At 48.5% G+C, this 10,892-nt stretch overlaps 1 protein-coding gene across 2 annotated transcripts in view; it reads left to right on the top strand.

The window, feature by feature from the left end:
* Positions 1 to 9,723, top strand: part of cemip (cell migration inducing hyaluronidase 1) — a 68,579-nt gene extending 58,856 nt beyond the window's left edge. For both annotated transcript variants that reach the window (XM_062549392.1, XM_062549393.1), the window contains exons 17-29: positions 482 to 567; positions 1,073 to 1,204; positions 1,596 to 1,631; positions 1,948 to 2,103; positions 2,540 to 2,720; positions 3,482 to 3,697; positions 3,901 to 4,112; positions 4,774 to 4,959; positions 5,188 to 5,392; positions 5,962 to 6,051; positions 6,450 to 6,607; positions 6,844 to 6,944; positions 8,107 to 9,723. In XM_062549392.1, the coding sequence (XP_062405376.1) occupies positions 482 to 567; positions 1,073 to 1,204; positions 1,596 to 1,631; positions 1,948 to 2,103; positions 2,540 to 2,720; positions 3,482 to 3,697; positions 3,901 to 4,112; positions 4,774 to 4,959; positions 5,188 to 5,392; positions 5,962 to 6,051; positions 6,450 to 6,607; positions 6,844 to 6,944; positions 8,107 to 8,234 (1,887 nt within the window). In that variant the 3' untranslated portion in view covers positions 8,235 to 9,723. The remainder of the gene's footprint in view (positions 1 to 481; positions 568 to 1,072; positions 1,205 to 1,595; positions 1,632 to 1,947; positions 2,104 to 2,539; positions 2,721 to 3,481; positions 3,698 to 3,900; positions 4,113 to 4,773; positions 4,960 to 5,187; positions 5,393 to 5,961; positions 6,052 to 6,449; positions 6,608 to 6,843; positions 6,945 to 8,106) is intronic.
* The last annotated feature ends 1,169 nt before the right edge of the window (positions 9,724 to 10,892 follow it).

Here is a 10,892-nt window from a genome sequence, read left to right as displayed (position 1 = left end):
TAAAACATCTGCCATGAGGGATTGCCGTGCCTCAGAAGGTGGCATCGCCGGGCATAAACAATGTGGCTTTGGGCCCGAAGCGCAGGCGATCACAGCGTCGCCGCGAGCAACAGGCGTTAGCCGGAGAAATGAGTGTACGATAAGCGTGCGTGTCGGGGCTTTAATCTCCACGCACGCGTGACTAAAGTTCGGCATCAAAACAGATTTATGAAGCCAACGTCCTCGCAGATGCATATCTCGGGGAGCACTCATGCAGACGCACTTGGTTAGCCGAAGGAGAATCTTGCTGTTTGTCTCCTGCGATTTGTTTGATATGTTTGTTTTTGAAATTGTGCGCGGAGAGTGAATATGTGAGTCATGATATTTTTCTCTCTCTCTCCCCCTCTCTCTCTCTCTCCCTCTCTCTCTCTCTCTCTCTCTCTCTCTCTCTCTCTCTGTGTCTGTCTTTCCTCCTGTCTGATCGGCGTGTTCTGCGCTCCAGGCAGGGATGATCCTTGACAATGGAGTGAAAACGACTGAAGCCAACGCCAAGGACAAGAGGCCCTTCCTCTCTCTGGTGGGCGCGAGGTGAGCACTCTCGCCCATTTCCCTTCATTTGCACGCCTTTTCATGTGCGGCCGCATCTCTCCCCTCTCCGCCACGTCCACCGGGGGCTTCGCACATTACGCACGCGGGCGGGCGGGCTGGCGGGCGGGCGGGCGGGCGGACGAGTTGGCGAGCTGTCAGGTTAAGTGCAGCTCTGCCTGTGAAATGCGCGCGCTCGCAGAAGGCATCAAAGTGTCTGGCGCCGCATCCCCCCATCTGCCACGACCAACGGCAAGAGAATGAGTCACCGCCGCGCAGCGCAAGCCCCGCTCTTTACGCCGGCGTAATGGAAAGCCACCATTAAGCTCCGAGACATTTGGTTGGCTAATTGAATGAGCTCTGGGGAGCTGCGGAGCATCATCGAGTGTTTACAGATGACATGTTTTCTTGTGTTTTTTTTTTTTTTGCATTATTATTTTTGTCTTATTTTGTCTCATTTTTTTTTTTTTTTTGATTTGTCTATTTTGCGTTCTGGTTCCTATCGCAGATACGGTCCGCATCTGGACGCCGACCCGTTCAAGCCCAGGGTGCCGGCGCTGATCCACCACTTCGTGGCCTACAAGAACGAGGACCACGGGGCGTGGCTGCGCGGAGGAGACGTGTGGCTGGACGACTGCCAGTGAGTAGCGGGCCTCGCGCCGATCTCCCTCACACACACACACACACACACACCAGCGCGTCCCTCTGCAGTGGCCATCCCTGAGGGGCGGACAGAGATCTCGTGGGCTGAGATGTCCTCAGCTCAGCTGAGCTGTAATTTCCTACAGTGGAATTCTGTTAGTCATGAAGTGGTTGCGAAATCTGACATGATGTTCTCCCACTATTCACTCTGTGAAGGCTGGCTGACATAAGCCAGCAGCATGCGCTCAACTGTACAGTATATTGTGTTTACATTAATCATATGTAGTGCTATTTGTATGTACTAGAGACTTACCATATGTCTCTTAGCTCATTTCATATGAATGGTTTATGGTGGGGGGTTAACTGTGCTGTCATGTTTTCTTCGACAGATTTGCTGATAATGGTATTGGCCTGACGCTTGCCAGGTGAGGGTGTGCTATTTAAAGATATGCATACATTTATGGGAATATGAATTGATGTGTTTTATTTATGGAACGTCTTGGGCGACCCCTGCATTGTCAGTTTAATTGGAAATCGCCTTATATGGAGGCAGCCGGAGAAGCTGGAGGGAAATGAATGCATCAGGAGAGAGCGGGAAAGCAATTTAGCCGCGTGGAAGTAGCCTCTCTGGGGATGGGCTGGGGTGGAGGTGGAGGGTGGTGCTGTTGGTGGTGGTGGTGGTGGTGGTGCCGATGGTGGTGTGTGGTGGCTGCTGAACCGGTCTTGTCCTCTCTCCCTCAGCGGAGGCACCTTTCCGGACGACGACGGCTCCCGTCAGCAGGTGAAGAACTCGCTGTTTGTGGGCGAGAGCGCCAATCGAGGCATGCCCACGCCCGTGAACACCGTCTGGGGCCCGGGAGGACCTGACCTGACCGACAGGACGCTGCCCCGAGGAGTGTAAGTATCCAACAACGCCCAGACAAAAAAGCTGCCTTTGAAGTCCAGTCAGAAGTGTTTGGATCTCACACAATGTTCCCCAAATAGATTTAAAAAAGGAAGCTGAGATCCAAGCATTCTTGAATTTGATGGTTAAGTAATATGGGATACAAAGAGCAGAACGATGTGTCTACTCTTAGCACCTGTGTTTAAGGCACCGCAGCTGAATATGTAGCACACACACCCTCTCATCAAAACACTGCGTGAATTCTTCTGTAATGACACATTTGACGTGCAGAGACTGAGGCCGGCTCCTTTTGCCTGCACGAGATTCGAGATGAAGGTTGTCTCCCATCCGCAGCCGATGCATTTTTATTTCATCGTGCAAAAAAAAACAACGGCGCAGCCTTCCATGTTGACACTGAAGCGCTGATGAATAATTTCCTGCCCCCTGAAGGAACTTCCCCATTCGAGGAATGCAGATATATGACGGGCCCATCAACGTCCAGAATTGCACCTTCCGCAAGTACATCGCTCTTGACGGCCGACACACCAGCGCGTTCGGCTTCCGACTTAACAACTCCTGGCAGAGCTGCCCCAACAACAACGTCACCGACATCACATTCGATGACGTTCCGGTAAGTTCCACCCTGGAGCGACTGTTCCCCACCCCCCTCATCCCCCTCACTCACACACACACACACACTCCCCCTGCTCTTTGGGGGGTGATGTGCTCAGTGGAATGTGTGGAAATGAGTTTTATGTCGCGCCGTGAGCGCGCGCCGTGCTCCGCGCGGATTAACACCGCTGCCTCGGAGGCGGCGAGCGGAGACGTGACGGAGGGTGATTTATTTCCCGAGAACAGACGTGTCAGGAGGGATTTCAGGGGGCCTCGGCTGTCTTGACCGGGATGCCACACGGAACAGAGGGCCGAAGGTTGACAGAGGTGATACAATGGAGAGAGAAAGAGAGAGGGAGAGACAGTGACATAAAGAGAGAAAGAGAGGGAGAGAGAGACAGTGACATAGAGAGAGAGAGATAGAGAGAGAGAGAGAGTGACATGGAGAGAGAGAGAGAGACAGAGAGACAGTGACACCAGTGGCGGTTCTAGACTGAATTACTCCCCAGGCGAGAACCTCCACGAGCGCCCCCATGAGTGTTTTTTGACGCACTTTGCGTCAGTCGGGCTCATAGGGTTAAGCGCTCGTGCCGCCCCATACAAGATGCCGCCCCGGGCGACCGCCCGGTTCGCCCGTACCTAAAACCGCCACTGAGTGACACAAAGAGAGAGAGAGAGAGACATTGACATAGAGAAAGAGAGAGAGAGAGAGAGAGAGAGGCTCCTCTTCTCCAGCTTATCTCCCTGCTGTGTTTGTCTTGTCCTCCCTCCCCATGTCAGATCACGTCCCGCGTGTTCTTCGGTGAGCCGGGCCCCTGGTTCAACCAGATGCAGATGGACGGCGACAAGACCACCATTTTCCACGACGTGGACGGCTCCGTCAGCGAGTACCCGGGGGCGTTCCTGGTCAAGGAGGACAACTGGCTGCTGCGCCACCCAGACTGCATCGATGTGCCCGACTGGAGGGCTGCCATCTGCAGCGGGCACTACGCCCAGGTGAGGCGCACCTCCGAGACCTGCCAAAGCAATCATTATCACGCCCAGGCAGGCACACCACCTTCCCTCTCTCTCTCTCTCTCTCTCTCTCTCTCTCTCTCTCTCCATCACAAATATATAATTCTCTTGTTTTGATCTGTTTGGAGTCTATCTTATCTTGCCCCACCCTAACCTCCGCCCCGACCGCCTCCGCCCCCCGACAGATCTACGTCCAGACGCGCAACCCGGCCAACCAGGACCTGACCATGGTGAAGAACGAGTACCCGGAGCGGCCGCTGAGGCTGGTGGGAGCCCTGGGGAAGAGGAACCACTACCAGCAGTTCCAGCCCGTGGTGGCCCTGGCCAAGGGCTACACTATGCACTGGGACAAGCCTGCCCCAGCCGAGGTCACCATCTGGCTCATCAACTTCAACAGGTTAGCCGCGGAGGACCTGAGCGAGAGAGAGAGACAGCTAGAGAGGGTGTGTGTGTGTGTGTGTGTGTGAGAGAAAGAGAGAGCGAGAAGGGGTTGTTTTTGTGTGTGTGTGTGTGTGTGTATGAGAGAGAGAGAGAGAGAGAGTGTGTGTGTGTGTGTGTGAGAGAGAGAGAGAGAGTGAAAGAGTGAGTGACAGAGAGTGAAAGAGTGAGTGACAGAGAGAGAAAGAGAGAGTGAGAGCGAGGGACAGCGCATAAACACATAAACACAGCACCAAAAAAAGACGAGTGTCGGAAAACTGGCTTGGCGTCTAAACACACACATTCAAAACACATTAGGGCCAGGAAAGTGTGCAGCCGAGGTTTGAGGTTTGAGGTGGAGACTGTGCTTAATGCAGCCCTTTGTGCAGCTCCGGGTCAGGTCAGCGTTAAAAATGGACAGAATACAGTGCTGATGAGTTGTAATTCCTTTGGATGCCAAGCGCTCGTCGTCTTAGAAGGAGAAGTCCGTGAGAGTTCAGTTAACCCTCAACACGGCCCTCTGGCTCCACCTATGGGGCACAACACACATGTTTTATTATGACTGCTTCTTTTGTTCTAACCCTCTCTCCTCCCTCCTCTCTCCTCTCTCCTCTCCCCTCTCTCCTCTCTCCTTCACGCAGGGGCGACTGGATCAGCGTCGGCATCTGCTACCCTCGAGGAACCGCCTTCACCATCATCTCAGACATCCACAACCGGCTCACCAAAGAGACGCGCAAAACGGGCGTCTTCATGCGAACCATGGACCGGGACAAGATGGGCCACGGGCACCAGTCCAGGGGATACTACTTCTGGGAGGAGGAGACCGGGTAAGGAGACCTCTGTCTGTGTTTCATTCACCAGAGTATTCAGAGAAGCTCCCCTACAGACACTGGGGGGGGGGGTTGGTGGAAGGTAGATGGGTGGGTAGGGTGGGGGAGGCTACATCCTTCCTCCAGCAAACGCTGGGCACTTTTAATTGGACTCTGTCCCTGTGGAGTGAAGTGTGCAGTGCGCAGTGTGCGCTGGGATTGATGTGCGCGCCTCCTCTCCTCCAGGCTGCTGTTCCTGAAAGCGAGAGCGCACAATGAGAAGGAGGACTACGCCTTCTGCTCGGTGAAGGGCTGCGAGAGGGTGAAGATTAAAGCGGTCATCCCCAAGGGAAGCGGCCCGAGCGACTGCCTGGCGGAGGCCTACCCGCGACACATCGAAGTGCCCGTCGTCGATGTTCCCATGCCCAAGAAACTACCTCGCGTTAAGCTGGTGAGATCCTCTGCTCAGTCTACTTTCGGTTTCATAATATTGCACCAATAGCAATTGACTTTACTAAGGTGCTATACCAAGCCCAAGGCCTGAACCCAATAGTAATATCATGCCTAACATTGTACAGTAATCACAAATGATCATTACAAGCAGGGAGTATTGCAGGAAGTGATGCATTAAGCAATATTATATCACATTTACATGTATTCATATGGGAGACAATGTTATCCAAAACAACTTAGAGCAATAGAATAACATTTAAACTACAGTGCCGAGGAGACCTTAGCCAGGAATTACCACTGCATCTGTCAATAGTGGTGCTAGTATAATGGCCTGCCAATCAGGGCTCAGCGGTCAGGGCTCAGCGGTGACTTTCAGAAGTTGTTAAAAGTGGCTACCAGCTTGGCAACAAGGCATGAGGTTTCGGTTGCCAAAGCCAACTAAATCTGGTTGTTACTTTGCCATTTTGGTAGCCAAGGGCAACTGGTCAACCATTAATGTCCAGCCCTGATGCCAATTCAGTGATCCTTATTAGAGGAGGCTAACGTGTGTCCTTTTGCCACCTCCAGCCACAGACATCCGAGCACTTCCTGGAGATCCGACTGGAATCCTACAACACACGCTTCTTCCACATCAAAGAGGACTTTTCCTTCACAGAGGTGTGTGTAGATGTGTGTGTGTGTGTGTGTGTGTGTGTGTGTGTGTGTGTGTGTGTGTGTGTGTGTGTGTGTGTGTGCGTGCGTGTGTGTGTGTGTGTGCGTGTGTGTGCGTGTGCGTGTGTGCGTGTGTGTGTGGTGTGCGTGTGTGTGTGTGTGTGTGTATGTGCCCTCTCCATCACTGGCCTCAGCTCGACTCAATCAAAGACTTGCTTAAACGAGGATAATGAGGGCGCTCTGAATTAATCTCACGGATATTGAAACAACCTAATCGATTTCAGCCTTATTAATTTGACCACATCATCGTGCTGTGAGGTCTGCCCTGAATGGCGGGAGGGTCAGATGTGACCGCATAACAATCAACTGATGGTAACCGATTAATTCTTGTGGCACTCCACCAGGTCAACGGCAAGAAAATCTACCAGTCCGATGACGGTGTGCAGCTGACGGCCATCGAAGGTCACTCCGGGAAAGTGTTGGACACCAAAGGCTTTCGGAACTCTCTTCTCATGGGCATCCCAGCACAGATAGACAACTACATCACTGGCCTTAAAGAGGAGTAAGACTCTCTTTGTGGTTGTACTGATCTTTTCACCCCTATCACAGACTGCCCCATAATGCCCATTATGGGCTCTCACAGCAAACCCAATAGCCTTCCGCAGAGGGATTAATTACTACAAGTAAAAAGTCGTGATATACTTTTAATGACCTGAGAGCATTCATCAAGGGAGTGAGTGTCTGTGTCTGTGTCAAGCGCCACTTTTAACGATACACCTGTTCTGTTTGTACCCACAGAACAATAGTACTTGTCACCTCAAAAGGACGCCTTGTGACCAGAGGAGCATGGACGAAAGCACTGGAGCGAATTGGAGCAGACCCAAATGTGAAATTGAAAGGTAATAATGTTGCTCCAAACATCATCTTTATAAAACACCGGGTAGATCAATGCTTACATCAAGCTAGTTTTTCAGTCTGCATTGTGGTGAGGAAAAACATATTTTTATATTCCTCCATTTTATCCTGACTGAATACAAAATCACATGAATGAAATGGCATTCTATTAAGAGAAGGATTTGTACTAAGGCTGTAATCATCATTAGTCATCACTAATAATTAGGTCAGAGCGTGTCCACATAAAATTGTCTTCTTTGTGAGATTTAGGATTTCCACATTCCCATTGCTCTTAGGTGAAGTGTGCACTAGAGGGCAGTGTTGACCCTTTCTGTAAGATGAATGTGTACCGTATCATGCACTTCAGTATCCACATGGCTTTGTGGGTTGTAGACATGAAGTCATTAACCATCAGCAAGATTTATAGCTATTTCAAGCATGGATTACATCACATAAACATCCTTTCTACAGATTCCATGTGTATGTTTCTACACATAAAAATAATGCCTCACAAATGGACATAAGTGGATAAGGCAGATAGCAGTGTTTACTTCATAGTTGCCGTGGTTTCATCCCTTCAGCTTTCTTCTGTTATACATCTGGAGCTCTTGCTCACGGAGAGCCAGACAAACACATCCTACACGTGTGTGCAGTGCATGCACAGGGTGCCTCTGATGGCCATAATCATACATGCCAGAACAGCAGGGTCCTTCCTCTGTCTGCTACTCCTTATGTCATGTTATTTCCAATACTGCTGCTGCTGCTGCTGCTGCTACTGCTGAGAGCTACATCTGCTAGTTAAACAATTTTTACAATTTAATGGTTGTAGGGGACGTTTAGAAAATATTACATAGTAAAACTATAGAAAAGCACTCAGAGAGCGCAGACCTCTGACAAGGAAAAACATAATCGCCCTGGATCCAGATGGTGATCTCGATCACTCCCAAAATTTGACGGTTTCTTCCTTGGGTCATTTCAGACCTTTCCTGACAATTTCATCGAAATCCATTTATAACTTTTTGAGTTATCTTGCTAACAAACAGACAAACAGACAAACAAACCCCGATGAAAACATAGCCTCCTTGGTAAAGGTAATTACTGTAAGGGCAAGCTGTAGGTAAAAACAAATCCTGACCCCATCTCCATTGTCTCTATTTTGTGTTTCAGATAAAATGGTGTTTGTGGGATTCAAAGGGAGCTTCAAGCCCGACTGGGTGAAGATGGTGGTGGACGACAGTCAGGCCAAAATCCACCAAGTCTTACCCATCCCCATCGTCAGGAAGATGAGCCTATAAGGGAGGCCTGCGTGCGTGAGCACTAGACTAAGACTAGACTTCAGTCTCGCTCTCGCCACTGCCTCACTAAAGACTGTGTGGGAGCACAGAGTCGTCAAAAAGCACAGAGAGGACTACTGATGAACTCGAGGAGACAACGACAAAGACTTAAGACGAAGAAGAAGAACAAGAAGAAGATAAAACAGAACCATTCAAAAGCATGCGTTTGTGTTGCCTAGCTTACCCTCCCAGCTGGTCTCAATATCTGTGACTATGTGGACGTGAGTGAGTGTCGTCAGTTGAGTATACTTGACTTTCCTGGAAAAGAAAAACAGAAGAAAAAAAAAATACATTCCTCGTTTCGTCCTACTCGGTGATGTCAAATCTGTCTCATTCCAGAAGTTGTTTTTACTTCGCTTCTATGGGGTTTCCAGCTTAATATTGTGATGTTTTTCACAGTCGTCTCATATCAACATTTTGTGGTGTTATGTTTGAGTTCAAGTACCAGCGACCAAATTGTACTCTAGTCTAAAGGACTAAAATATTTCGGAATGAGCATCCTCAAAGATAGGGATGTGTTTTATCTTGGCCACTGAAACTATTATGAAATGTAAAAGTAGCAATTTCAGAATTATAAGTAGAAATCCAGAAGTAATGGCAATTTAGATTGGGCCACACTTCTAAATTATGCAGGGAAGATGATTTTATTGTCTTCAATTAAAATGAGTTGTTTACAATATGCAAACTGTGGATGACAACTTGCACTCTTAAAATGATAGCTTGCCATAAATACCTGTTATGTGTATTGGAATGGGGCACTCCATCAAAATTTTGAGATTAGAAATACTGGGACCAAAAAGAGATTAGGAAGACATCTACATGTTCAGTGGCACAACAGCATAACACCAGCGCACTGGTACAAAATATATGGGAAAGTTTTTGAAAGTGTTCTTTGTTGTAATAATTGATATTGGCCACTTCATCGACTCCTGGAGTAATTGTATGTGGTTTGCTTGCAACAACCGTTAGCTGGAGCTGAATTGTAAAGAGATTGTCTGCCATATAGCCATTTTTGATGGAATGCCTCCTTACACGTTGTTAATTAGCAACCTTTTGGCAAGAAGCCGGAGATTCCTTTTTGCCGAAATAGCTGGTCTTTTTTCGGAGATTGTAATTGTTTATGTTTTATATGTTTTATGTGTTTCTAAAATTCCTCAGATTGATAACAGAGATATATTTTATACTTATTTATTGTACAGGCACAATCAAACAAATATAGAAGGGACATCTTTTAAGTTGTAATGCATTTCTGTCCTTACTGTAAAAATATAATTTACTACCATTTAAATGAGTATACCACGCCAAGTGTATGATTCAGCATATACATCAGCCATTGTTTTAGTTGTATAGTGGTGTTATAAATGTGACTTTGAGAGAAGCAATGTAAACTCATTACTTGTTCAGAATATTTTGTACAGAAATAAAAAAAAGAGAAAAAAAAGAACCATCGTGTTTACTTTTTTGTATTTTTTGTCAGATTACATCAGGTTAACAAGTGACACCTAACTAGCTCTGCAAAGCAGAGTAGGGACATGAACTGGATGTTTGTCAACCGGTGTCTTTGAAATGGAAAATGAAGAATTTAATGAATGAGCATCGCAGTGAGCGCAAGTGTGATAAGAAGAGGCATCAGTAATGCGTACAGTTTACAGGGCCCGCCCGCCTATCTGCTGTCTGGGGTCCTGCAAGCTTGTGTTGAGGGAGTGGCTCTCAGGCCCCTTCTAAATCACACTGGAATGCTCTCCAGCTCACAGGAAGAGGGAGGAGATCAAAACAGGACTGAATTCCGATCACAGTCTTTTTTTTTTATACTTTTTTTAAATCATTATTATTTCATGTCTCTTCAGTGTTCAAGCAACAATATCCATCATCCTTCTTCAGCTCCTCGTGAAGCAATAACCCTCCACAGCATTAGGTGATCTGCTCCAAGAAGATAAAAGTGTTACGTTCTCACCTATATCTGCATCTCTCCACTTCACTCTCCACTCCACCAACGTGATCTGGCTGGGCTCAGTACATCTCATATCAAGGGCTGAGGCCAAAACATCTTGTCCTAATGAACAATATTGCTGTTCAAATCTGGGCCCAGCCTGGGCACGGGGAGCAGGGGGATAAGGTGAGATATTCGCCGGGTCTTCCCAGATGGTGGAGAAATGCGAGGGCCACTGAGGTCATGCTGATCTGGCTCGCCTTGTGGAGGTCAGCGAGTCACAGGGTGCCTCTCAACATCTCTCCTCGATCCTCGAGGGGCGTTCCCACTGATATTTAACTAAAACCGGATAGACTATCCCATAGTTGCCGCCCCATCATTCTTTATGTACAGTACATCAGTGAGGATCGAGGCCCGAGGAGCGAGGGAGGACGTCTAAAAGCCGAATGAGAGGCACCTACACAGAGACATCATCTGGGGCTGGGACCCATAGGGTGCCTCTCATCTGGTCTTTTATGCACCCTCCCTTCCCTCCTCGTCCTCAATGATCTACTGGAGAATGATAGGGCAGCAACAATGGGATATTCTATCCAGTGCTAGTTATAGATCAGTGGGAACGCCCCTCGAGGATCGAGGAGATGTTGAGAGGCGCCCGTAGTGCTTCAGATGCCTCACAGCTGAAGGAGACA

The sequence above is a fragment of the Sardina pilchardus genome, chromosome 11 (assembly GCF_963854185.1).
Source record: "Sardina pilchardus chromosome 11, fSarPil1.1, whole genome shotgun sequence".
In the NCBI taxonomy this organism is placed as follows: Eukaryota; Metazoa; Chordata; class Actinopteri; order Clupeiformes; family Clupeidae; genus Sardina; species Sardina pilchardus.
Note: the sequence above shows the minus strand (reverse complement) of the source record. Positions and strands in the feature narration are given on the sequence as shown.